The sequence below is a fragment of the Triticum dicoccoides genome, chromosome 1A, assembly GCF_002162155.2.
Source record: "Triticum dicoccoides isolate Atlit2015 ecotype Zavitan chromosome 1A, WEW_v2.0, whole genome shotgun sequence".
Lineage (NCBI taxonomy): Eukaryota > Viridiplantae > Streptophyta > Magnoliopsida > Poales > Poaceae > Triticum > Triticum dicoccoides.
This window is the reverse complement of record NC_041380.1, coordinates 348,436,126-348,463,852: the sequence shown is the minus strand read 5'-3', so window position 1 is coordinate 348,463,852 and position 27,727 is coordinate 348,436,126. Positions and strand designations below refer to the sequence as shown.

The 27,727-nt window shown below is 47.5% G+C and overlaps 3 protein-coding genes across 4 annotated transcripts; 1 reads left to right on the top strand and 2 right to left on the bottom strand.

Moving 5' to 3' along the window:
* Window positions 1–9,142: 9,142 nt before the first annotated feature.
* On the top strand, window positions 9,143–13,869 carry LOC119272235 (C-terminal binding protein AN-like). Its single transcript, XM_037553765.1, has 7 exons — window positions 9,143–9,936; window positions 10,614–10,782; window positions 10,898–11,028; window positions 11,733–12,524; window positions 12,653–12,700; window positions 13,182–13,298; window positions 13,525–13,869. The coding sequence occupies exons 1-7, from the start codon at window positions 9,334–9,336 to the stop codon at window positions 13,597–13,599; spliced, it is 1,935 nt and encodes a 644-aa protein (XP_037409662.1). The 5' UTR covers window positions 9,143–9,333; the 3' UTR covers window positions 13,600–13,869.
* LOC119272243 (protein PAM68, chloroplastic-like) lies at window positions 13,755–14,617 on the bottom strand. Its single transcript, XM_037553770.1, has one exon. It carries the CDS (start codon window positions 14,513–14,515, stop codon window positions 13,865–13,867), a length of 651 nt encoding a protein of 216 aa, XP_037409667.1. The 5' UTR covers window positions 14,516–14,617; the 3' UTR covers window positions 13,755–13,864.
* Window positions 14,618–16,230: 1,613 nt separating this feature from the next.
* LOC119272216 (probable serine/threonine-protein kinase At1g01540) lies at window positions 16,231–19,509 on the bottom strand. Of its 2 annotated transcripts, XM_037553758.1 has the most exons (7): window positions 18,472–19,509; window positions 17,935–18,039; window positions 17,711–17,833; window positions 17,215–17,385; window positions 17,016–17,145; window positions 16,692–16,898; window positions 16,231–16,603 (listed from the first exon to the last, which is right to left on the bottom strand). In XM_037553758.1, the coding sequence occupies exons 1-7, from the start codon at window positions 19,368–19,370 to the stop codon at window positions 16,526–16,528; spliced, it is 1,713 nt and encodes a 570-aa protein (XP_037409655.1). In that variant the 5' UTR covers window positions 19,371–19,509; the 3' UTR covers window positions 16,231–16,525. The 2 variants fall into 2 exon arrangements, with proteins under 2 accessions (XP_037409655.1, XP_037409648.1); XM_037553751.1 differs by having other exon boundaries at window positions 17,016–17,385.
* Window positions 19,510–27,727: the final 8,218 nt, after the last annotated feature.

The following is a 27,727-nucleotide window of genomic DNA, read 5'->3' as shown; positions in this document are numbered from 1 at the left end:
CAGGAACTGGTCATTCACATGGTTAGTCATAAAATCCTACATAAAACTTGTAGATCACTGAATATGATATGTTTGATTCCTTGCAATAGTTTTGCGATATAAAGATGGTGATATTAGAGTCATGCTAGTGGGTAGTTGTGGATTAGTAGAAATACTTGTGTTGAGGTTTGTGATTCCCGTAGCATGCACGTATGGTGAACCGTTATGTAATGAAGTCGGAGCATGAGGTATTTATTGATTGTCTTCCTTGTGAGTGGCGGTCGGGGACGAGCGATGCTCTTTTCCTACCAATCTATCCCCCTAGGAGCATGCACGTAGTACTTTGTTTCGATGACTAATGGATTTTTGCAATAAGTATGTGAGTTCTTTATGACTAATGTTGAGTCCATGGATTACACGCACTCTCACCCTTCCATCATTGCTAGCCTCTCTAGTACCGCGCAACTTTCGCCAGTACCATAAACCCACCATATACCTTACTCAAAACAGCCACCATGCCTACCTATTATGGCATTTTCATAGCCATTCCGAGATATATTGCCATGCAACTTCCATCATCATCATATACATGACTTGAGCATTCATTGTCATATTGCTTTGCATGATCGTAAGATAGCTAGCATGATGTTTTGATGGCTTGTCCATTTTTTTGATGTCATTGCTATGCTAGATCATTGCACATCCCGGTACATCACCGGAGGCATCCATATAGAGTCATACTTTGTTCTAGACATTGAGTTGTAATATTGAGTTGTAAGTAAATAAAAGTGTGATGATCATCATTATGAGAGCATTGCCCCAGTGAGGAAAGGATGATGGAGACTATGATTCCCCCATAAGTCTAGATGAGACTCCAGACTTTACAAAAAAATAAAAGAGGCCAAAGAAGCCCAAATAAAAAAGAGGCCAAAGAAGCCCACCAAAAAAATAATAAAAAACAAAAAAATGAGAGAAAAAGAGAGAAGGGGCAGTGCTACTATCCTTTTTCCACACTTGTGCTTCAAAGTAGCACCATATTCTTCATATAGAGTCTCTTGAGTTATCACTTTCATATACTAGTGGGAATTTCCATTATAGAACTTGGCTTGTATATTCCGATGATGGGCTTCCTCAAATGCCCGAGGTCTTCATGAGCAAGCAAGTTGGATGCACACCCACTTAGTTTCAGTTAGAGCTTTCATACACTTATAGCTCTAGTGCATCCGTTGCATGGCAATCCCTACTCACTCACATTGATATCTATTGATGGGCATCTCCATAGCCCGTTGATACGCCTAGTTGATGTGAGACTATCTTCTCCTTTTTGTCTTCTCCACCATCATATTCTGTTCCACCTATAGTGCTATGTCCATGGCTCACGCTCATGTATTGCATGAAAGTTGAAAAGGTTTGAGAACATCAAAAGTATGAAACAATTGCTTGGCTTGTCATCGGGGTTGTGCATGATCTGAATATTTTGTGTGGTGAAGATGGAGCATAGCCAGACTATATGATTTTGTAGGGATAACTTTCTTTGGCCATGTTATTTTGAAAAGACATGATTGCTTTATTAGTAGGCTTGAAGTATTATTGTTTTTATGTCAAATGATAGACTATTGCTTTGAATCACCCGTATCTTCATATTCATGCCATGATTAGATATGTGATCAAGATTATGCTAGGTAGCATTCCACATCAAAATTATCTTTTTTATCATTTACCTACTCGAGGACGAGCAGGAATTAAGCTTGGGGATGTTGATACGTCTTCGTCGTATCTATAATTTTTTATTGTTCCATGCCAATATTATCCAACTTTCATATACTTTTGGCAACTTTTTATACTATTTTTGGGACTAACATATTGATCCAGTGCCCAGTGCCAGTTCCTGTTTGTTGCATGTTTTTTGTTTCGCAGAATATCCATATCAAACGGAGTCCAACGGGATAAAAACTAACGGAGATTTTTTTGGAATATATATGATTTTTGGGAAGAAAAATCCACGTGAGACGGCGCCCGAGGTGGCCACGAGGCAGGGGCGCGCCTGCCCCCCTGGGCGCGCCCCTGACCCTCGTGGGCCACCCGTAAGGCGGTTGGTGCCCTTCTTTCGCCGCAAGAAAGCTAATTTTCGGATAGAGATCGTGTCAAAATTTCAGCGCAATCGGAGTTACGGATCTCCGGGAATATAAGAAACGGTGAAAGGGAAGAATCTGAGAATGCTGAAACAGAGAGAGACAGATCCAATCTCGGAGGGGGTCTCGCCCCTCCCACGGCATGGAGGCCATGGACCAGAGGGGAAACCCTTCTCCCATCTAGGGAGGAGGTCAAGGAAGAAGAAGAAGGAGGGGGCTCTGTAACACCCTCGATGCGACTATAGCTCCCACGTGTCGAGGCACGACTTAGAGAAAATGATGAACTCAAATGAAAATGATGCAATGGAATGAAATGATGTACCCTCAGAGATGAACATTTTGATATGCTATATGCATGAATCGGAGCTACGGATGCAAAGTTACGGAGCTACGAACATGTGCATATGGATCGGAATCTCTGGGACTTAGAGAAAATTCAACCTCCGGATTAGGGTTTACTGTTCATCATCACCGCGATCTACACCAACACCTCCGCCATCTTCACCAACATCTCCATCACCTTCCCCCCTCTATCTACAGCGGTCCACTCTCCCGCAACCCGCTGTACCCTCTACTTGAACATGGTGCTTTATGCTTCATATTATTATCCAATGATGTGTTGCCATCCTATGATGTCTGAGTAGATTTTCGTTGTCCTATCGGTGGTTGATGAATTGCTATGGTTGATTTAATTTGCTTGTGGTTATGTTGCTGTCCTTTGGTGCCCATCATATGATTGCACGCGTGGATCACACCCTAGGGTTAGTTGTATGTTGATAGGACTATGTATTGGAGGGCAAGAGTGACAGAAGCTTCAACCTAGCATAGAAATTGATGCATACGGGATTGAAGGGGGACCAATATATCTTAATGCTATGGTTAGGTTTTACCTTAATGAACATTAGTAGTTGCGGATGCTTGCTAATAGTTCCAATCATAAGTGCATAGAATTCCAAGTCAGGGATGACATGCTAGCAGTGGCCTCTCCCACATAATATTGCTATCGGTCTAGTAAAGTAGTCAATTGCTTAGGGGCAATTTCGCAACTCCTACCACCACTTTTCCACACTCGCTATATTTACTTTATTGCTTCTTTACTTACAACAGCCCCTACTTTTTATTTACGTAATCTTTATTATCTCGCAAACTTATCCAAAAACACCTACAAAGTACTTCTAGTTTCATACTTGTTCTAGGTAAAGCGAACGTCAAGCGTGCGTAGAGTTGTATTGTTGGTCGATAAAACTTGGGGGAATATTTGTTCTACCTTTAGCTCCTCGTTGAGTTCGACACTCTTACTTATCAAAAACTATTGCGATCCCCTATACTTGTGGGTTATCAATGACACATTGATAGATATCAAGATGATGGAGATCATGGTGTCATGCCGGTGACGATAGAGATCATGACGGTACTTTGGAGATGGAGATCAAAGGCGCAAGATGATCATGACCATATCATGTCACATATTTTTGATTGCATGTGATGTTTATCCTTTATGCATCTTATTTTGCTTAGTTCGGTGGTAGCATTATAAGATGATCTCTCACTAAATTTCAAGGTATAAGTGTTCTCCCTGAGTATGCACCGTTGCCAAAGTTCGTCGTGCCGAGACACCACGTGATGATCGGGTGTGATAAGCTCTATGTTCATATACAATGGGTGCAAGCCAGTTTTGCACACGCGGAATACTCGGATTAAACTTGACGAGCCTAGCATATGCAGATATGGCCTCGGAACACTTGAGACCGAAAGGTCGAGCGTGAACCATATAGTAGATATGATCAACATAGTGATGTTCACCATTGAAAACTACTCCATCTCACGTGATGATCGGACATGGTTTAGTTGATTTGGATCACGTGATCATTTAGATGACTATAGGGATGTCTATCTAAGTGGGAGTTCTTAAGTAATATGATTAATTGAACTTTAACTTATCATGAACTTAGTCCTGATAGTATTAGCATAACTATGTTGTAGATCAATAGCTTGCGGTGTAGCTCCCCGTTTATTTTGATATGTTCCTAGAGAAAAACTAAGTTGAATGATGTTAGTAGCAATGATGCGGATTAGATCCGTGATCTGAGGATTATCCTCATTGTTGCATAGAAGAATTATGTCCTTGATGCACCGCTAGGTGATAGACCGATTGCAGGAGCAGATGCAGACGTTATGAATGTTTGGCGAGCTCGATATGATGACTACTTGATAGTCTAGTGCACCATGCTTTACGGCTTAGAATCGGGGCTTCAAAGACGTTTTGAACGCCACAGAGCATATGAGATGTTCCAAGAGTTGAAATTAATATTTCAGACTCATGCCCATGTCGAAAGGTATGAGACCTTTGACAAGCACTTTGCCTGCAAGATGGAGGAGAATAGCTCAGCTAGTGAGCATGTACTCAGAATGTATGAGTGCTACAATCACTTGAATCAAGTGGGAGTTAATCTTCCAGATAAGATAGTAATTGACAGAGTTCTCTAGTCACTATCACCAAGTTTCAAATTATTTAAACTTCTTGATGAAACATAAATCTGAAACATTTGAAAAGTTCAAATAATTTCAGAGTGAAGTGGAAAATCATCGTAACAAGAAAATAAAGTTTCTACGATCTGATCATGGAGGAGAATATTTGAGTTACGAGTTTGGTCTTCATTTGAAACAATGCGGAATAGTTTCGCAACTCACACCACCTGGAACACCACAGCGTAATGATGTGTCCGAACATCATAACCGTACTTTATTAGATATGGTGCAATCTATGATGTCTCTTACCGATTTACCACTATCATTTTGGGGTTATGCATTAGAGACAACTGCATTCATGTTAAATAGGGCACCATCTAAATCCGTTGAGACGACGCCATATGAACTATGGTTTGGCAAGAAACCAAAGTTGTCATTTCTTAAAGTTTGGGGTTGCAATGCTTATGTGAAAAAGTTTCATCCTGATAAGCTCAAACCCAAATAGGAGAAATGTGTCTTCATAGGATACCCAAAGGAGACAGTTGGGTACACCTTCTATCACAGATCCGAAGGCAAGACATTCATTGCTAAGAATGGATCCTTTCTAGAGAAGGAGTTTCTCTCGAAAGAAGTGAGTGGGAGGAAAGTAGAACTTGATGAGGTAACTGTACCTGCTCCCTTATTGGAAAGTAGTTCATCACAGAAATCTATTCCTGTGACTCCTACACAAATTAGTGAGGAAGCTAATGATGATGATCATGTAACTTCAGATCAAGTTACTACCGAACCTCGTAGGTCAACCAGAGTGAAATCCGCACCAGAGTGGTATGGTAATCCTGTTCTGGATGTCATGTTACTTGACCATGACGAACCTACGAACTATGATGAAGCGATGATGAGCCCAGATTCCGCGAAATGGCTTGAGGCCATGAAATCTGAGATGAGGTCCATGTATGAGAAGAAAGTATGGACTTTGATTGACTTGCCCGATGATCGGTGAGTCATTAAGAATAAATGGATCTTCAAGAGGAAGATGGACGTTGATAGTAGTGTTACTATCTACAAAGCTCAAATTGTCGCAAAAAGTTTTCGACAAGTTCAAGGTGTTGACTACGATGATATTTTCTCACTCGTATCGATGCTTAAAAGTCTGTCTGAATCATGTTAGCAGTTGTCGCATTTTATGAAATCTGGCAAATGGATGTCAAAACCGTATTCCTTCATGGATTTCTTAAAAGAAGAGTTGTATATGATGCAACCAGAAGGTTTTGTCGATCCTAAAGGTGCCAACAAAGTGGACAACGGTCAAAATTATCCTTAGAGGACTAAGGAAATATTTCTCAGTTATGGAGGTGATAAAATCGTTCGTCGTAAAGAGTTACGTTGATGCAAGCTTTTTACATCGATCTAGATGACTCTAAGTCTTGATCTGGATACATATTGAAAGTAGTGGCAATTAGCTAGAGTAGCTCCGTGCAGAGCATTGCAGACATAGAAATTTGCGAAATACATACGGATCTGAATGTTGCAGACCCATAGGCTAAACTTCTCTCACAAGCAAAACATGATCACTCTTTGGGTGTTAATCACATAGCAATGTGAACTAGATTATTGACTCTAGTAAACCCTTTGGGTATTAGTCACATGGAGATGTGAACTAGATTATTGACTCTAGTGCAAGTGGGAGACTGAAGGAAATATGACCTAGAGGCAATAATAAAGTTATTATTTATTTCCTCATTTCATGATAAATGTTTATTATTCATGCTAGGATTGTATTAACAGGAAACATAATACATGTGTGAATACATAGACAAACAAAGTGTCACTAGTATGCCTCTACTTGACTAGCTCGTTGATCAAAGATGGTTATGTTTCCTAACCATGGACATGAGTTGTCATTTGATAAACGGAGTCACATCATTAGGAGAATGATGTGATTGACTTGACCCATTCCGTTAGCTTAGCACTTGATCATTTTAGTTTACTGCTATTGCTTTCTTCATGACTTATACATGTTCCTATGACTATGAGATTATGCAACTCCCGATTACCGAAGGAACACTTTGTGTGCTACCAAACGTCACAACATAACTGGGTGATTATAAAGGTGCTCTACAGGTGTCTTCGATGGTACTTGTTGAGTTGTCATAGATCGAGATTAGGATTTGTCACTCCGATTGTCGGAGAGGTATCTCTGGGCCCTATCGGTAATGCACATCACTATAAGCCTTGCAAGCAATGCAACTAATGAGTTAGTTGCGGGATAGTGCATTACGGAACGAGTAAAGAGACTCACCGGTAACAAGATTGAACTAGGTATTAAGATACCGATGATCGAATCTTGGGCAAGTAACATACCGATGACAAAGGGAACAACGTATGGTGTTATGCGGTTTGACCGGTAAAGATCTTCGTAGAATATGTAGGAGCCTATATGAACATCCAGGTTCCGCTATTGGTTATTGACCGGAGACGTGTCTCAGTCATGTCTACATAGTTCTCGAACCCGTAGGGTCCGCACACTTAACGTTTGGTGACGATCAGTATTATGAGTTTATGTGATTTGATGTACCGAAGGTAGTTCGGAGTCCCGGATGAGATCGGGGACATGATGAGGAGTCTCGAAATGGTCGAGACGTAAAGATCGATATATTGGATGACTATATTCAGACATCGGAAAGGTTCCGAGTGATTCGGGTATTTTTCGGAGTACCTGGGAGTTACGGGAATACGAGGAAGAAGTATTGGGCCTCATGGGCCAAGTGGTGGAAGAGAGGAGGCAGGGCGCGCGGCCCCCCTAGCCCAAACAGAATTGGACTAGGGAGCCGGCCCCCCTTTCCTCCTTTCCTCCCTCTCCTTCCTTCTCCCCTTCCCCCTTCCTTTCCTCCTCCTAGTAGGAGTAGGAAAGGGGAGTCCTACTCCTACTAGGAGGAGGACCCCTCCTCCTGGCGCGCCCTAGGAGGGCCGGCCGGCCTCCCCCCTTGCTCCTTTATATATGGGGGCAGCGGGGCACCCTAGAACACACAAGTTGATCATTGATCCCTTAGCCGTGTGCGGTGCCCCCCTCCACCATAATCCACCTCAATCATATCGTAGCGGTGCTTAGGCGAAACCCTGCGTCGCTAGCAACATCATCACCGTCATCACGCCGTCGTGCTGACGGAACTCTCCCGTCACGCTCTGCTGGATCGGAGTTCGTGGGACGTCATCGAGCTAAACGTGTGCTGAACTCGGAGGTGCCGTGCGTTCAGTACTTGGGTCGGTCGGATCGTGAAGACGTCCGACTACATCAACCGTGTTCTCATAACACTTCCGCTTACGGTCTACGAGGGTACGTGGACGATACTCTTCCATCTCGTTGCTATGCATCACCATGATCTTACGTGTGAGTAGGATTTTTTTTTGAAATTACTACGTTCCCCAACAGTAATTGGGGTGGAGTACCGTGTGCAGCACACACATGCCATAGCTCGACATGCCCGCTATGTTTTCCCTACCAAAAATAGTGTTGGCAAGGAAAATCATGAAGTAGTGAATGACGGGGTTTTGGATGCTCGATACCTTCTTTCCGGAGAGGTCATGTTCGTCCTTGATGGAGATGAGTTCCCACAAACCCAATGCGTCAGCAACCGGTGTGCCCCTAGTGTTGAGAACTCCTTGGTTGTCGAAACCGAAGGCACTGCAGAACTGCTCCAGCGTCATTGTTGCTAGACTCTTTCGAGCATGAATGAGCAGCTTAGTTCCACCCCCGAGTCATTGAGAGTGTGGGAGAAGGTGGAGATGAGCTTCACGGTGATGCTGCTCCACGGTGATGAGCTCCACAGCTCGGTTCCACCCTCGAGTCATCGGCAGGCTTTGAGAGTTGCGCCATTGCCTCAAATTCCATCTCTCCACCTTGTATTTCGCCAAGAAGTACTAGCTCAATGCCGGATCAGTGGTTTATTTGGGACACATGGTGTTTGGCTCAATGCCACTCCGACGGAAGGGCAGTCACCATGCTCCAGTAGCATGCTGACTGCCGAGGGCTGTAGGTGCTCGGACCGACGCGTCTCTACCCGTCCCCCTGTCCTGCGCGCTTCTCGCCAACGGCAATACAAAAGTGTCGAGCACCAGGAGGTGACCAACGTTGAACACTATGTCACCATCAAGCTCTAGTGCAGGCAAGATAACGCTGAATTCTGCCTCGTACGCGCGCCATGTAAGCAATCCTGGAGCCCAAATGAGCTTTCTGTGAAAATTGATCGGGATCAACCGGGATTAGAAAGGACATGGTGCCAGTTTAAGGGATTTTAAGATTAGGGTTTGATTCAGACTTCGTGTACGAATTCAAGGTTGATTTCACATTTATCTCAAACAACAAATATACAAAATTCTTAAGGAAATCCTTTTTTAAGGGTAAAACACCGAAAATCGTTTGACTCTTGAATCCATCGGCGGCATTATTATCTGCCCTTTTTTAGGATGGAAGCATGTTATCCAACCCGAATGGCCAATGCTGTCACTTGCGTATTGAGTTTTTTCATAGCAGCGATCCCCGTGCACAGCACAGACCGTTGACGAGCAAGCGCATTCCCCCACTCATCTCTCTGCTCGTGCGTTTAGCCGTGGAGATCGCGAGTTCGCGACTCGGAGCACCAAAATCCAAAACGCCCAGAGACCGCGCCTCGCTGCTGTAGACTGTAGCGGAGTGTCCTCTGCTCCACGTTCTGATCCGACAAGCGAGCAACTCTGCAGCGGAGTCGGCCCAAACATGTTGCGCGGCCCGGCCCATCCCGTGCCGGCGACCGCCGCCACCGCCGCCGGCGGCGGGCAGCCGCTGGTGGTGACGCTGAACTGCCTCGAGGACCCGTCGGTGGAGCGGGACGCGCTGGCCGGCGCGGCGGCCGTGGAGCACGCGCCGCTCTCCGCGCTCGCCTCTGGCCACGTCGAGGCCGCCGCGGCCGTGCTCCTCACCTCGCTCGCCTTCCTCCCGCGCGCCGCGCAGCGCCGGCTCCGGCCGTGGCAGCTGCTGCTCTGCTTGGGATCCCCCGACCGCGCCGCGGACGCCGCAGCGGCCGCGGAGCTCGGCCTCCGCCTCGTCCACGTCGACGCCAACCGCGCCGAGGAGATCGCGGACACCGTCATGGCGCTCTTCCTCGGCCTCCTCCGCCGCACCCACCTGCTGTCCGGGCACGCGTCCTCCTCCATGCCGTCCGCCGGGTGGCTCGGCTCCGTCCAGCCGCTGTGCCGCGGCATGCGGCGCTGCCGTGGGCTCGTGCTAGGCATCGTCGGCGTCAACGCCGCCGCGCGATGCCTCGCCACCCGCAGCCTCGCCTTCCGCATGAGCGTGCTCTACTTCGATCCGCTCTACGAGGTGCCGGATCCGCTATTTCTGCGCTTATAAACCTCTGATCTGCGCTGCTAGGTTTTTACAGTTAAATTATTTTGTTAGCTTACTTTTCTTCTGTTAATTTTTAGCTCTAGCATTGTTCTGTGGTTCTTGTTCGTTGCTAGTTTGGGTGGTTTTGAAGACTTCATAGTTACTAATTGTTCGCTAACTTCCAGCATTTGTTTCATAAAGTATATATATATGTAATCAAATTTCTGGCATTTAGTTCTTCTACCCTCCTGCTAGTTATGACTTATGAGTGTATCTTGTAAGATTACCGTCCTATTTTTGTATGCTAAAGTTAAACCATTGCATTCCTGCATTTGTATGCTAAAGCAAGTCCTCAATATAAGAATCAGTAAAGATGATCAGACAGTCTGAATTTTCTTGATATTCTGTATGCCCTTTTAGGAGTGATCTGATCTTCTTGTCTTGAGAGCTAAAAACTGAATTTAATTTTTCACAACAAGCTGTCTGACGAAGTAGTTTATGTTAGTATGACCACATGAAAATAAATTTATGTTTCATGGCGGAATTAGTATCTACACAAGGAATTTCTCAGCTGCTGTTATGTTTCTTCATACAATAAATTGTACCCCATGTAAGTATGTGCCAGAGTTAAAGCACCACACTGATTTCCAACTGTGAAACATTTTGTGAAGGGTGTGGGCAAAACAAAGCGGCCTTCCATTGTATTTCCTTCTTCCGCCAGAAGAATGGATACTCTCAATGATTTATTGGCAGCAAGTGACCTTGTTTCACTTCACTGTGCGTTAACAAATGATACAACAAACATAATTAGTGCCGAGCGTCTGCAGCACATAAAACCTGGTAAGATAGTTGCTTCCTATTTCCATATTCTGTTTCCCCCTTATATTTGGCCTTGACAGACTTACTGGTTTTCTTCAATCATAGTCTCTCATTGACTATCTTTTGAGCCCTGCAGGAGCTTTCATAGTCAATACCAGTAGCTGCCAGCTGATAGATGACTGTGCACTGAAACAACTCTTGCTCGATGGGACTATTGCTGGATGTGCATTGGATGGCGCTGAAGGTCCACAATGGATGGAAGCATGGGTATGAAACTTAGATCTGGTTACAATTAAATTTTGTCCAAAAGGCTGTTTGAAATGAAAAACAGCCAAATATCTTCCTATAGAATAATCTGTTCTTCTTTTCAGTACGCCTTATTTGAGATGCAGTTTCTTTCCAGCAAACCTTCTTTGAGTTTCAGTTTCTTTCCAGTAAACCTTCTTTGAGTTTCAGTTTCTTTCCCATGAGAAGATTCAGTTCTGCTAGGATATGTCGTGACACTGTATTACATTTCTAGTTCACCACTTGTGGAAGGCGCTCCTTATTAACATAACTACATACGTCAGTGAGGATAGGAAGATAGTGCAAGTGATGTAAGTATATGTAGGAAACTTTCTTCTAGAGGTATAGACTATACAGTTAGCTAATTGACCTGCCTACTGGTTCCAAGAGATGCACAACTGATGCACTCTTTAGTTCTTTTGCCCTACGCTTGGACTATGGTCACTATACTATGAATTTTGGCAAGATGATTATATCTAGAAGAGCATGTTTTACCGCAAGGAAAATGAAAAGGCATAGCCTAGTGGTGGGAAGGGGTTGATGCCTTCCCACCCACCCAGGTTCAAGGCATGGTACTTGCAATTTGGGTTTGTTGCACCAATTATACTGTAGGGGGTTCCCTTACAGTCTTTCTGTCAAAAATAATAATTGATTAAGCACTAACTATGTTTTTTCTTCAATAATAGGTACATGAGATGCCGAACGTGTTAATTCTTCCTCGAAGTGCAGACTATAGTGAAGAAGTGTGGATGGAAATCAGAGAGAAAGCAATCACAATATTACAATCCTTTTTCTTTGATGGCATTGTTCCAAACAATGCTATTTCCGATGAAGATGAAGCAATAAGTGATGTTGGATGTGAAGATGATCAGCTATATAAACAGGCAAATGAACACTCTTTGCGGGTCTGCGATGGTGAACAGCAGACAGATGAAAGCCAACTAACTCTAGAGTGTGACAAGAGAAGAGCCATCTCCAAGCCTGAAGTGCCTGAAGCTTCAGGGCAGTCCCAAAGTATTGGTTTGAGATCAGAAGGAAGACGTAGCAGATCTGGAAAGAAAGGGAAAAAGAGACCTGCGCGCCGCAGATCACAACAGAAAATGGATGAATTGTCAACTGTGGAGAGCGGAAGTAATTATTCTTCACGAAGAGATGATGATACTGTGATGAGTGGCCGGGACCAAGTCTTAAGTTCCAGTTCACGATTTGCTTCCCCCGAGGAATCCAAAAATAAGCTCAGGTCTTCTGCTGAATCTCCAATGGAAATAATTTCTGAACATAAGTTGCCTGCAGGGCTTGGTAGAAAGCCTCCTGAGAGGCTTAAAGATGGCTTTGTCGTTGCCCTAAGGACAAGAGATAATTCGGGTTTTCATGTTTCAAGAGAAAGAGTTGCTGGTGGTGGCTGGTATCTTGATGTTGTGTCAAATGCTACAAAGAGGGATCCTGCTGCTCAATTCCTAATCACATTTAAAAACAAGGTGGTAGTCGGGTTTCCTCTGTCTCTCTCCCTCTCCCTCTTTTTTCTATGCTGTTCCCTAACCTGTCAGGTATTTTTTTTTGTACAACTACATATACATGTACTTATGATAGGATTTACACCTTTCAGGATACGATGGGATTGCGATCTTTTGTTGCTGGGGGCAAACTATTGCAGGTAATAATACCCTTTTCAGTTAGTACTCGTTCCCTGAAGATATGGTGAGAGGTGAATATAATACTAGTAGTGAAATTAAAAGATTATGCACCGGTGTTCTTCTGTGCATGAACCTCTTGGTAATTTTTAGATGCAATGACATCTATGGTCACACCATTTTTTATGCTTTACACATTGTCCTATTTTTTGTTCCATGTTGAAAATTACCAACTTGATTCCACGGTATGCTTAAAACAAGTACTAGTGTATCTTGTACTACTCTTCCGTTTGACCTTTTTGTTTTGAGAATTTACTTTGAATAGTTGTTAAGTGCTCGCTCCATGCTCGATTCCATTGCAGGAGGTTTAAGAAGTTTATGAATAGAATCACTGATTTGTTCTTACATTCCACGATCCCTGTATAATTTTCAGCATTGAAAGTGAAATGCTTTATGTAGATTGCCGATTTACTATATTTAACTCGCTTTTAAACTTGTTTTCAGGTTAATAAGAAGGCGGAGCTCGTATTTGCCAGTCATGCTTTTGATGTTTGGGAGAGCTGGACGCTGGAAGGGTCTTTACTGGAGTGCTGCAAACTGGTCAACCACAGAAATCCTTTGGTATGCCCATTTGTGTATCACCATTTTATGCACATAACAGCAACATTTAAGAGTTATAAGATGCACATCCGTCCTCGTCCCAATGGCAATAGCCAATCTTCATTTTCATTGCAAAACAGGACCAGTTAATGTTCTGGACCGGGAATTTCCACCGCCATGACTAACTCAAAAAAACAGTTCTGTTGGTAATATTTTGTTTCCTGATGGTGGTTTAAATTGTGCGTAGGCTGCATTGGAGGTCTATATCGAGATCCTCGCAGCGGTGAGCGAAGAAGATGGCGTCACCAGGTGGCTCGATTGATCAAAATAACCCATCCATCTGCTTTAGGAGAACCAAAGCAACTGACTCATCAGTGTTGTATTCTGGCTGGCCTGGGGGTTCACTCAGTTTTCTTTATTTTCCTGCCAAGTGTTAAGTTTTGGCCATTCTACCTATTGCAGAGACCTTGCAAAGCCACTGCGAATTGTTCCATAGTTTCACTGTTGTAGCCTGTACGAGTATCAAGTGTCGACAACAAGCGTACTGCTATTTCCAGGGGAGAAAATATCTAGTCTATTTACAGTTACTACTTGTTATCCTTGTCGATCTCTTCCTTCCACAGCTCCGGCCAGTTGGTCCGGGCCTCGTCGACGCCGAGCAGCGAGCCTTCCTTCTCCGGGTCCCAGCTCGCCGACAGCGTCCCGTAGGCGATGCCGAGCGCCGACGTGCCGAAGGAGAGGAGGATGGTGAGCAGCTGCACCCACGACGGCACCTCCGCCCCGCCGCCGCGCTTGAGCGCGTCGTACACGTTGAGGAGCGCCACGCCCGACGCCATCGGGACGCCCACCGTGAACAGGATCCGCCGGAGGATGCGGTCGAACACCACCTGCGGCAGCTCGTCGTCGCCGCGGCCGCCGCCGTCCTCCTCGCGGGCGGGCTCCACGAGCGACTCCTTCAGGAGCAGCAGCTGCTGCTGCTCCTCCCGCTCCCGCACCCGCTGCTGCTGCCGCTGCTTCTCCTTGCGGCTCGTCTTCTTGTTTCCTGTGCTGTCCGCGGCTGGCGTGCCGACGCCGCTGCCGTTGCCGGCCGCGTGTAGCCGCCGGGCCGGGGCTCGTCGTTGCCTGGACGGCGTCGCGCGAGGTGGTGAAAGGATGGAAGTGGAGGATAGGCTGTGCATCTGTTGGTGATGAGGGTAAGGGGCGGGCTGGAGAGCCATTACGTGGAGCAAGGCGGCCATGCGCGCCGCCGGTGGATTCGTAGGAGGCGGCGAGCTGCTCTCCCGCTTCCTCGTGGTAATAGCCTTATCGCCATGGGCAGTGGTCAGTGGTGGCGCGTAACTGCATTCTCGATGCCTTCCTGGGTTGGGTGCCACGTGTGTCGGCCCCACAAAAGATAGTCAAAACGTTTGTGCCCGGCCGTCTGGTTAGAAACTTCGGCCGGTCGCACGCGAGCCTGACGATCAAGCCTGTCGTACATCTAGTTAAAAAAAGAGAGGCTGTCGTACATCTCACCCCTGCACCATCTGTCCATCTTATACTTATTTTTTTCGGGTGCTTATCTTTTTTTCTTTCTCTGTCTTCTTCCTCCCGACCCCCTTCTCTCCACTCCTCGTCTTCTTTCTTCGGATCCCCTCAGCAGCTCCTCATCTTACTCCTTTAGATTGCATCGCCGGCTAGCCCTAATCCTGTGTATGTCCCCTGCCTCCAACCTCAGCGCCCACGCCCACTTCTTCCACTGCCCATGGCTACAGGTCCCTTTCGCCCCGGCGAGAGTTGGAAAGCCGCCATGAATATGCCATCACGAGTTGTTGCTCACAGTTTCCTATGTTGGAACCGTCCACGGAAAATGCTATAACAACGGCGGCGTGACTGCTACAACCATCTCCTCCCAAAATGAACCTAAAAGCTTTGCTTCTCCATTGATGCTGCAACCGAGGACCCAAAAAGCTGCAACCGTTTGATTCGAAAGCTTCAACCCGCGGGTATATAAAGTTTCAACCGGACACCGTGCACTAATAAAAGCTACAATTGTCCATATGAAAGCTTCAACCGTAATTTAAAAAAGTTTCGATGGATCACCTGTGCAACTGAAAAAAGCTACACCCGTTCATGTGAAAGTTCAAACCATATTTGGAAAAGCTTCAACAGGCGAAATAGAGAAGTTTCATCATATCACTACGAAATAAAAAGAAGCTTCAACTCCACGAGTACACAACGAAAAAGTTGCAAGTGTTGAGATGAAATGCTTCAACACTATATTTGAAAAGCTTCAAGCAGAGACCAGCGACAAAAAGCTGGAATCGACACCTCACCATTGATGCAACTGACTACTGCGATGGCTTCACGGCGGAGCTACAGCTACAGCGGTGACGAACTCCACAGACCGGCGGGTCAATTTATTTTGTTGGGTCCGATTTGGTGCATAAGAGGGGCGGGCCATGGGGTACCAGTGGTCCAACCGGCGAGCCGTGAACAGCAAGCGGTGCGAGCCAGCGGTGTTTCGAGGTCGTCTGGTCGACGGTTCGCTACCCCTATGAGCGTGCTAGAGACGAAGGAGGGTAGGGAAAGAAAAAAGAGAAGACAGCTGAGATCTAACAGCCCATGTACTCTCAGATCGAACGACTGCTAGGCAGCCGGCCGAAAATTGGGCCGGCCGGCCGGCGTGGCTCTAAGAGACATCTCTTTCGTGCGTCCTGGTTGACCGTCAGATTCAGGCCCGAATCTTCTGTTCGACAGTTCCACTCTTCCCGTGTTCTGGAGATCGTGTTTGACGTCCATACCTCATCGGACGGCCTTCACTTGAAGGCATCTCTTTCTTGCGTCCTGCTTGACACGGGGACCCACTGTCAGAGTGACGCAATGGCAACTCCTACTGCAGGTACGGGCTGAACTTCTGAAGTGAGTAATGAGTGCTGTGAATGACGGCAACCACGCAAGCTTGGAGCTGGAACGAGGTTCTTTATTGTAGCCGAATCCAACAACTAAAGCGAACCGTAGAGACACAGGTAATATTGTGGAAGCGTAGATGCACTTCCGTTATGTCGATCATATAAAGTTGTGAAGTACTCCTCGTACTAATGCTAGCCTTGATTATGCACCGGCTGTTTGATTGAGTCATTGCTGTCATGCAAACAAACACAACCGGAGAAGAAAAGAGGTCCGATCGACTAGCTTGCAGTACAAGAACATGTGGTGTGCGAACGCGAAGGAAACACACCGTTCGTCCGTCCATGCCCATGGCGTTCCCTTCACTCCTCGCGCTCGTAGCTCCCCGACGACGCCGACGCCGACGCGTGGGCCGACAGACCCCGCGCAAGTTGGAGTTCCTGCATAGAGCATACGGATGCAAATGAAGAGTTGACACTTGACACCAGGAGCTGCGGGTCAATGCGGTGTATGGCAACGACGACATACGTCTCTGAACCTGAGGTCGTCCTCGAGCATGTGCACCACGTGCCCCATGGTGGGCCGCTGGCCGCTGTCGGGGTCGACGCACCGGAGCGCGGCGAGGACGGCGCGCTTCAGCACCTTGGACGGCGGCGCCTCGGGCAGCGTCGGGTCCAGCACCTCCTCCACCCTCCTCTCCGCCACCATGCGCTTCAGCCACTCCACCAAGTTCACCTGAGTCACCACGGAAAGTTCAGTTCCACTTCCACCAGAGAAGAGTGCACTGGCAGTGCATGCCGGTCGAAGTGCGCGGGTAGAAGAAAGAAAACGACGGCGAGTAGGACAGCTGACCTCCGCGGTGGGCCTGGTGTAGTCCACCGGAGTTCTGCCGGTTATCATCTCCATGACGAGCACCCCGAAGCTGTACACGTCGCTCCTCTCGTTCAGCATCCCGGTCCGCGCGTACTCCGGCGCCACGTACCTGCAACGCGAATTGCTAAGCTGCGGCCAGGTAAATGAACGGTGACATGGAAATCTAGTGGAGACTGACCCGAAGGTGCCCATGACGCGGGTGGTGACGTAGGACGCCTCGGAGCAGAGGAGCTTGGCGAGCCCGAAGTCCGACACCCTGGCGTTCCACTGCCCGTCCAGGAGGATGTTGCTGGATTTGACGTCTCGGTGGACGATCTTGGGCTCCAGCCCTTCGTGAAGGTACGCCAGCCTGAAGTTCAGGTACAAGATGCACATCAGTTCTAGATAGTGCACCGCGCACGCGTATCAGACTTTCGGTGTTCAAGACATATGTGCCGTTTAAGCAAGAGTAGCACTGGCGATGTTGTTTTCAGCATTCAGATTTCAGAGTGACACACCACTTGCCAATCATGCCAACTAGCAGCAGTGATGTAGTGCGTCCATAAAATTTGTTATCTACAAACATGCCATACTTCTTCTCTACTCCTAATCGGCTACCTTAATTTTAGATTTTTAATTCATGCTTTGTTGAACAATCACATATGAGACGATACGAAAGTGAAGAATTACAGTACCCTTTAGCGGTTCCGAGAAGTATGTGCATCCTTGTGTCCCAGTTGAGCTGACTAATCTCACCCTCCTCATGGTGCAGCCACTTGTCCAGGTTACTGTTCTCCATGTACTCGTAGACCAGCATCCTGCCCATCCAACCAAAGCAGTGACAGGGATCAAATTAAGCAATGTCAACAGAGGGCAGACAGAGAAATGTGGCGCAGTTAGGCATTGCATTTCTCATTACCTGCAGGCGCCCTCGCTGCAGTAGCCGAGCAGACTGACCAAGTTCTTGTGCCGAACCCGGCCGATCGTCGCCACCTCCACCTTGAAATCTTTCTCGGCCTGGCCCCTGAAACCAAGGACGGAGCAGTTGGTGATCGCTGTTTTGAAATTTGAACATCTTGGGCCCCAGGAGGCCGCTGGAGGCAGTTACTACCGGCCATGGTTGCGGAGTAGTACTCGTGAACTGAACATTCAAATCTGACAACTGCCCTGAAACAAAGTTGTTGCTCCCAACTAAACAAGAAAATAACACTTCTCCTGATCACACACATCTCGGGAACTGTGAGAAATTTCAGCGTCAAAAAACAGAAGAGTGCGGTTCTAGCGGGAGTTCTGCATTTGAAATCAATCCAGATCGCCTCGTAACGAATTCAAGGGAAGACATCATTTCGCGTTTCTAATGACAAGAAATTCGAATGGTTGAACAATGTGCTGCCTGAAATTCAATTGGAGAAACTCGAGAGACACCGAAAAATTCGAGCTCCGGGACGAGGTTTACCTGTTGTTGTGCAGATTCTTGATGGCGACGAGGGTGGAGTCCCGTAGCACACCCTTGTAGACCACCCCGTAGCCGCCCTCCCCGAGCACGTTCTGGGCGGCGAACCCGTCGGTGGCCTCCTCCAGCTCCCGGCGCGTGTACCGGCGGCCCCAGCCGCGCTGCGACGCGTCGGCCTCCGCGTCGCTGCCGCCGCCGCTCTCGCTGCTCCAACCGCGCGCGCTCCCGGCGATGCTCGTCGCCGTCTCGCCGCTAGTCCGCGCGGACTCGACCCTGATCAGCGGGGCCTTCTGCTCCGCCTTGATGACCTCGATCGGCGGCTGGAACGGCGGCTCGCACGGAGGCGGCGGGTGCCAGCGGACGGACTCCTCGACGATGTCCTTGTCCGCCATCGCCTGATGCAGGTGGTGCTTCATGGACCTGGACGCGCCCCCGTGGTGCAGGCTCGGGGCGACGCGAGGGCATCGCCGGCGCCGGCGCCGGCAGCGGCAGAGGCAGACGGTGAGCACGAGGACGGCGAGGACGACCGCGGCCGCGGCCGCGGCGACGAGGACCCAGGCGCGGAGGCCGAGCACGGGGGTGCGCTGCGAGAGCCAGGCGCTCAGGAAGCCGACGCTCCACGCGGACGTCTGCTGCTTGTGCTGCTGCTGCTGCCCGTGGAGGTGGCTGCGCTGCGGCGTCGGCGTCGGCGGCCGACGGTGAGGTGGGGGATGGGGATGCGGGGGGCTCTTGTTCACGGGCCGCGCCCGTGCGGCTGGCGGCGACAGCCTTCTTGGTGGCGCGGCGGGCGGCGATAGCCTTCTTCGCGGCGCGGCGGGCGGCGAGAGCTTTCTTGGAGGCGCGGCGGGGGCGTCCATGGCTGCAGGCTGCAGCCCGCGGAAGCCGAGCCGCGGAGTGTGCATGCAGACGCAACGGAAGAGAGGAGAGGAGAGGAGAGGAGGGCTTGTGTGCTGCCGAGTGCCGAGTACGTGTGTGCGCGGTGAGTTCGACTTGGTTGAGGCTCGACTGGAGGCTTGACAACCGAGAAACGAGGCAAGTCGTTGGAGAAGATCACGCGGGGAGCCAACGTTAACTCAAGCTTTTCGGCGCTAATTAACGACCCGTTCAGCACGGCCCAAGAAAGCCCACGACCATAACTGCGTCCACTGTGCTAAATGGCCTACGAGATCTCTCATCATCAACGGGATGTGATCGATCGATCGTATGTCCCGCTGAACTGGATGCCTTACCTGACGCCCTAACCGCCGCCTTTTTTTTTTGCGCCTTAACGGCAGGACCGATCGCTTGCTTATCGCCATCCAAGCGTCTGTTCAAAATTAAGACGGAGCCGCTGCCCCGATTCCTGACTCACGCAGTCACGTGTGCGTTTCCGCCGTCACATAGTTATCATCTTTCAGACTAGTTATCATCTTTCAGACGGTAGGAAGACACTTACTTCTGTTACGGGCGTCCAACCTAATTAACCAGCAAAAGCAAGTTGCTGCAACGTGGTACTGCTGCAAGTGCTACTAACCATCTGATGATTGACTGAACGGCCGTGCCATCTTCAATGGCCCTTTTGACAAACCGGGCCTGGTGTAAAAAAAGCAAACCTTCAAGCACCATCGAGTACACGGGTTGGCTTGGCTCGTACTGGAAGGGCGGACAAGGTAACGGCGTTCTTTCCCTGACGCGCAAACTGTCAATTAGTGTGGCCAACACCTCAAAAAAAATATAGTGGCCAAGGCATGGATGGCATCGACGAACGATGACGCATGTTGTTTGGGCCGCAACTGGGGTGCCCGCACGCCGCCATTGCACAAGGCGTTTTTTCCTGAGGAGCTCGGTACCACTCTGCCTCTGCATAGCTTGCATAACAAGCCAAAATTAGAACGTTCACAATTTTTTTTTGCGGGTCTCTGGCATGGCCGTTCCTTTTCGATGTTCTTCGCGCGAAAGGATTGGCTGGGTGGCTGCGCTGCTCCAAAGTCATTGTTAATGGAGTCCCAGGAAGGAGCTTTGTGCATGCCAAAGGTTTGAGGCAGGGAGACCCAATCTCGTCTCCGCTATTCGTGATTGCGATGGATGCACTAACCAACATCATCAACAAAGCAGCGGCTGAAGGCATCATTAGTTCGCTCACGGGAATTGCGGCGTTGCAGTGCCTGTCGATTTACGCCGACGATGTGGCCCTGTTCATCAGACCTTTTGCGTGGGATATGAACTTTGTTCGACAAGCCATACACATTTTCGGCGAGGCGTCCGGACTCAAGGTCAATTACACCAAATCCTCTGCCATTCTCATCATAGGGGACGAGCAGGACCAGCAGAGGGTGGCCGACGTGTTACAGTGCCAGGCGGGTGAGTTCCCCTGCAAGTATCTTGGCCTGCAGCTTGCCATTCGGCAACTTACCAGGGCGCAGTGGCAACCCTTGTTGGACCAGGCGAAGCGCTTTGTTCCGGCTTGGCAGAGAGGGCTTATCCAGCGGCTGGCAGGTTAGTGTTGGTGAATTCAGTTGCTGCAGCGAGGCCCATTCATCACTTAATGGTTTTGGAAGCGCCAAACTGGGTCTTCGAGAAGATAAATAGTTGGACGAGAGCTTTCTTCTAGAAAGGAAAAGAGAAAGTCAGTGGTGGGCACTGCCAAGTCGCATGGAACTCTATCTGCCGGCCGACTCAATTCGGTGGTCTGGGTGTGAAGAAGTTGTAGCTGCAAGCTTTGGCGCTGCGTGTGCGTTGGGAATGGCTGTGCAGAACGGACCCCAACAGACCGAGGCAAGGCATTCCCATGACTGATGATAAGATGGCTAGGCAGGTGTTTGATAGCCTAGTCCAGATAAAGGTGGGTGATGGGAGCCGTGTGTTGTTCTGGAGGGATAGATGGATTCATAGCTTTGCGATCATTGACATCGCCCTGCGGATCTACAGCAGCGTTGAAGCTCACACGCGCAACCGTAGGACGGTTCAAGAGGCGATGGAAAGTAACAGATGGCTTCAGGATATCCACGGCAACATCTCCTTCATGGCTCAGCTCCAACTCATGCATCTAGGGCACGCGGTGGGATCGGTGCAAATGGACACGCAGTTGCCGGATCACTTCTCATGGCCTTGCGATATTTCAGGACTTTACATGGTGCGATCCATCTACCAGAGGCTTTGCGCTGGGTTGGAGAGGGCCCCTTTCGCGGAGTGCGTCTGGAGGAGCTGGGTACCCCTTAGATGCAAAATTTCCGCTTGGCTAGCAGCTCAACATCGACTGTGGACCTCGAACCGTCGTTCCAGACATGGATTACAGGACCATCCCTCGCCATGCTTTATATGCCTACAGGATGAAGATAATGTTGACCACATGTTGACACAGTGCGTGTATGCAAGAGAGGTTTGGCACTTGGGCTTCCAAGAGCTCAACATTCAGGTCAGGACGCCGGAGCCACACGACACATTCCTTGAATGGTGGCATCTGGCGAGGAGCCAGTTCAGGCACGCCAAGCGGCGCGATTTTGATACTCTGGTAATTATCACTATTTGGGCCTTGTGGAAGCAGAGGAACTCTCGAGTGTTATGAAGGAAATATGCCCTAGAGGCAATAATAAAGTTGTTATTTTATATTTCCTTATATCATGATAAATGTTTTTGTTGGGGAACACAGTATTTCAAATTTTTTCCTACGATCACGCAAGATCTATCTAGGAGATGCATAGCAAAGAGAGGGGAGAGTTTGTCTATGCACCCTCATAGACCGAAAGCGGAAGCGTTAGGCAACACGGTTGATGTAGTCGAACTTCTTCACGATCCAACCGATCAAGTTCCGAGCGTACAGAACCTCCGCGATCTGCACATGTTCAGCTCGGTGACGTCCCTTGAACTCTTGATCCAGTTGAGGCCGAGGGAGAGTTTCGTCAGCACAACGGCGTGTTGACGGTGATGATGAAGTTACCGGCGCAGGGCTTCGCCTATGCATGACGACGATATGACCGATGTGTGTTTCTGTGGAGGGGGGCACCGCACACGGCTAAGAGAAACTTTGGTGTGTCTTTGGGGTGCCCCCCTCCCACGTATATAAATGGGAAGGGAGGAGGAGGCCGGCCAAGGGGAGGAGGCACGCCATGGGGGGCAATCCTACTCCAAGTAGGATTCGGCCCCCCCTTTCCTATTCCAACAAGGAGAAGGGGAATGTGAGGGAGGGGAGAAGGAAAGGGGGCTGGCCCCCCTAGTCCAATTCGGTTTGGGCTAGGGGGGGCATGCCCCCTTCCTTGGCCTGCCTCCTCTCTTCCACCAATAGGTCCATGAGGCCCAATAACCCCCTCGGGGGTTCCGGTAACCCCCCGGTACTCTGGAAAATACCCGATACACCTCGAAACTATTCCGGTGTCCGAATATAGTCTTCCAATATATCAATCTCTATGTCTCGCCATTTCGAGACTCCTCGTCATGTCCGTGATCTCATCCGATACTCCGAACTACCTTCGGTACATCAAAACACATAAACTCATAATACCGATCGTAATCGAACGTTTAGTGTGCGAACCCTACAGGTTCGAGAACTATGTAGACATGACCGAGACTCATCTCGGGTCAATAACCAATAGCTGAAGCTGGATGTTCATATTGGTTCCCATATTCTATGAAGATCTTTATTGGTCAAACTGCATAACAACATTCGTTGTTCCCTTTGTCATCAGTATGTTACTTGCCTGAGATTCGATCGTCGGTATCATCATACCTAGTTCAATCTCGTTACCGATAAGTCTCTTTACTCGTTCTGTAATGCAACATCCCGTAACTAACTCATCAGTCACATTTCTTGCAAGGCTTACAGTGATGTGCATTACCAAGAGGGCCCAGAGATACCTCTCCGACAATCGGAGTGACAAATCCTAATCTCGATCTATGCCAACTCAACAAACACCATCGGAGACACCTGTAGAGCATCTTTATAATCACCCAGTTACGTTGTGACATTTGATAGCACACTAAGTGTTCCTCCGGTATTCGGGAGTTGCATAATCTCATAGTCATAGGAACATGTCTAAGTTATGGAGAAAGCAATAGCAATAAACTAAATGATCATAGTGCTAAGCTAACGGATGGGTCTTGTCCATCACATCATTCTCTAATGATGTGATCCCGTTCATCAAATGACAACACATGTCTATGGCTAGGAAACTTAACCATCTTTGATTAACGAGCTAGTCAAGTAGAGGCATACTAGGGACACTTTGTTTTGTCTATGTATTCACACATGTACTAAGTTTCTGGTTAATACAATTCTAGCATGAATAATAAACATTTATCATGATATAAGGAAATATAAATAACAATTTTATTATTGCCTATAGGGCATATTTCCTTGAGTCTCCCACTTGCACTAGAGTCAATAATCTAGTTCACATCGCCATGTGATTTAACACCAATAGTTCACATCACCATGTGATTAGTTCACATCGCCATGTGACTAATACCCAAAGGGTTTTACTAGAGTCAATAATCTAGTTCACATCGCTATGTGATTAACACCCAAAGAGTACTAAGGTGTGATCATGTTTTGCTTGTGAGAGAAGCTTAGTCAATGGTTCTGTCACATTCAGAGCCATATGTATTTTGCAAATTTTCTATGTCTACAATGCTCTGCATGAAGCTACTCTAACTAATTGCTCCCACTTTCAATATGTATCCAGATTGAGACTCAGAGTCATCCCGATCTGTGTAAAAGCTTGCATCGGCGTAACTCTTTACGATGAACTCTTTATCACCTCCATAACCGAGAAATATCTCCTTAGTCTTCTAAGGATAATTTTGACTGCTGTCAAGTGATCCACTCCTGGATCAATATCGTACCCCCTTGCCAAACTCATGGCAAGGTACATAAAAAGGTTTGGTACACAGCATAGCATACTTTATAGAACCTATGGTTGAGGCATAGGGAATGACTTTTCATTCTCTTTCTATTTTCTGCCGTGGTCGGGTTTTGAGTCTTTACTCAACTTCACACCTTACAACTCACGCAAGAACTCATTCTTTGACTGGTCCATTTTGAACTCCTTCAGAATCTTATCAAGGTATGTACTTATCGAAAGTCTTATCAAGCGTCTTGATCTATCTATATAGATCTTGATGCCCAATATGCAAGTAGCTTCACTGAGGTCTTTTATTGAAAAATTCTTATTCAAGTATCCTTTTATGCTATCCAGAAATTATGTATTATTTCCAATCAACAATATGTCATCCACATATAATATCAGAAATGTTATAGAGATCCCACTCACTTTCTTGTAAATACAGGCTTCTCCAAAAGTCTGCATAAAACCATATGCTTTGATCACACTATCAAAACGTACATTCCAACTCTGAGATGCTTGCACCAGTCCATAAATGGATCACTGGAGCTTACACACTTTGTTAGCACCTTTCGGATTGTCAAAACCTTCTGGTTGCATCATATACAACTCTTCTTTAAGAAATCCATTAAGGAATGCAGTTTTAACATCCATTTGCCAAATTTCATAAAATGGCAATTTCTAACATGATTCGGACAGACTTTAAGCATAGATACGAGTGGGAAACTCTCATCGTAGTCAACACCTTGAACTTGTCGAAAACCTTTTGCGACAATTCGAGCTTTGCAGATAGTAACACTATTATCAGCGTCTGTCTTCCTCTTGAAGATCCATTTATTCTGAATGGCTCACCGATCATTGGGAAAGTTAATCAAAGTCCATACTTTGTTCTCATACATGGATCCCATCTCAGATTTCATGGCCTTAAGCCATTTCACGGAATCTTGGCTCATCATCGCTTCCTCATAGTTCGTAGGTTTGTCATGGTCTAGTAACATGACTTCCGGAACAGGATTACCGTACCACTCTGGTGCGGAACGTACTCTGGTTGACCTACAACGTTCGGTAGTAACTTGATCTGAAGTTTCATGATCATCATCATTAACTTCCTCACTAATTGGTGTAGGCATCACTGGAACTGATCTCTGTGATGAACTATTTTCCAATTTGGGAGAAGGTACAATTACCTCATCAATTTCTACTTTCCTCCCACTCACTTCTTTCGGGAGAAACTCCTTCTCTAGAAAGGATCCATTCTTGGCAACAAATATCTTGCCTTCGGATCTGTGATAGAAGGTGTACCCAACACGTTCTTTTGGGTATCCTATGAAGACGCACTTCTCCGATTTGGGTTCGATCTTATTAGTTTGAAACTTTTTCACATAAGCATCTCAAACCCAAACTTTAAGAAACGACAGCTTTGGTTTCTTGCCAAACCATAGTTCATACGGTGTCGTCTCAACGGATTTAGATGGTGCCCTATTTAACGTGAATGTAGCTGTCTCTAATGCATAACCCCCAAAAACGATAATGGTAAATCGGTAAGAGACATCATAGATCGCACCATATCTAATAAAGTACGGTTATGACGTTCGGACACACCATTACGCTATGGTGTTCAAGGTGGCGTGAGTTGCAAAACTATCCCGCATTGTTTCAAATGAAGACCAAACTCGTAACTCAAATATTCTCCTCCAAGATCACATCGTAGAAACTTTATTTTCTTGTTACAATGATTTTCCACTTCACTCCGAAATTCTTTAAACTTTTCAAATGTTTCATACTTATGTTTCATCAAGTAGATATACCCATATCTTCTCAAATCATATGTGAAGGTCAGAAAAAAGGATACTCGCCACGAGCATCAATACTCATCGGGCCGCATACATCAGTATGTATTATTTCCAATAAGTCTGTTGCTCATTCCATTGTTCCGGAGAACGGAGTCTTAGTCATCTTGCCCATGAGGCATGGTTCGCAAGCATCAACTGACTCATAATCAAGTGATTCCAAAAGCCCATCAGCATGGAGTTTCTTCATGCGCTTTACACCAATATGACCTAAACGGCAGTGCCACAAATAAGTTGCACTATCATTATTAAACTTATATCTTTTGGCTTCAATACTATGAATATGTGTATCACTACTATCAAGATTTAGTAAAAATAGACCACTCATCAAGGGTGCATGACCATAAAAGATATTACTCGTATAAATAGAACAACCATTATTCTCTGATTTAAATGAATAACCATCTCGCATCAAACAAGATCCAGATATAATGTTCATGCTTAATGATGGCACCAAATAACAATTATTCACGTCTAAAACTAATCCCGAAGGTAGATGTAGAGGTAGTGTGCCGACGGCGATCACATCGACTTTGGAACCATTTCCCACGTGCATCGTCACCTCGTCCTTAGCCAATCTTCACTTAATCCGTAGCCCATGTTTCGAGTTGCAAATATTAGCAACAGAACCAGTATCAAATACCCAGGTGCTACTGCGAGCATTAGTAAGGTACACATCAGTAACATGTTGATGCGGAGCATCCCAAGGTCATCCCCATGGACCTACCATCGTCTCATCAAGTGCCTAGTGGACCCATGACTCGATCACGTGCAAGAGCTCTTGAAACCGAGGTGACATCTCTCCTCTCACAATTCCACTTCGATGCACATGAAGCATGGCTACTACCTCATATGGATACTTTGTGCATACTCAGGTACAATGGAGAAGCTAAGGAGCAAGGACAAGAAGAAGAGGAAGATGGAAGAGAAGACGGAGAAGAAGGAGGGCTGAAGGAAAAGTCCCAGCCACCGGACGACCGGCTGGGACCAGACGTCCGGCGCCTGAAGCGTCAGCCGAGCCCCAGCAAGCGGACGTCCGGTCTAGACCGGACGACCGGTGCCCCTGCACCCGAGGCCAATGAGCGGACGTCCGGCCCCGACCGGACGACCGGCGCGACCGCACCCGAGCCAACATCAGCGAAAGTCCGGAGCCTCCGGACGTCCGGCACCCCCATCACAGAACAGAACGAGCGGACGACCGGGGGACACCGGACGTCCGGCAGCTCCTGAGACACCGGACGACCGGTCCCCAGCGGACGTCCGGTACCTGTCTGCGCACTGTGTTCGGGCCCGAGGCCCATGTACCCCTTCACTTCGCCCCCATTTGCACTTAGACTATAAATAGACCCCCCGTTCATCCTAGCTAGGGTTAGCATTGGTTTATCTCATTTTAGAGATAGAGCATTGCTCATCCATATCGGATATACTCGACGAGAGAGACCGCGGCCCCTCTACGGAGAAGATCCACCTTGGATTCAAGACCCCTTTATGGGAAGATCCCTTTGTGGATTCAAGACCTCCTCACGGAGAAGAACCGGTTACCGTGTATCCTCCCTAGTTGTCCGTGGATTCGTGTATCGCCCTATGTACTCG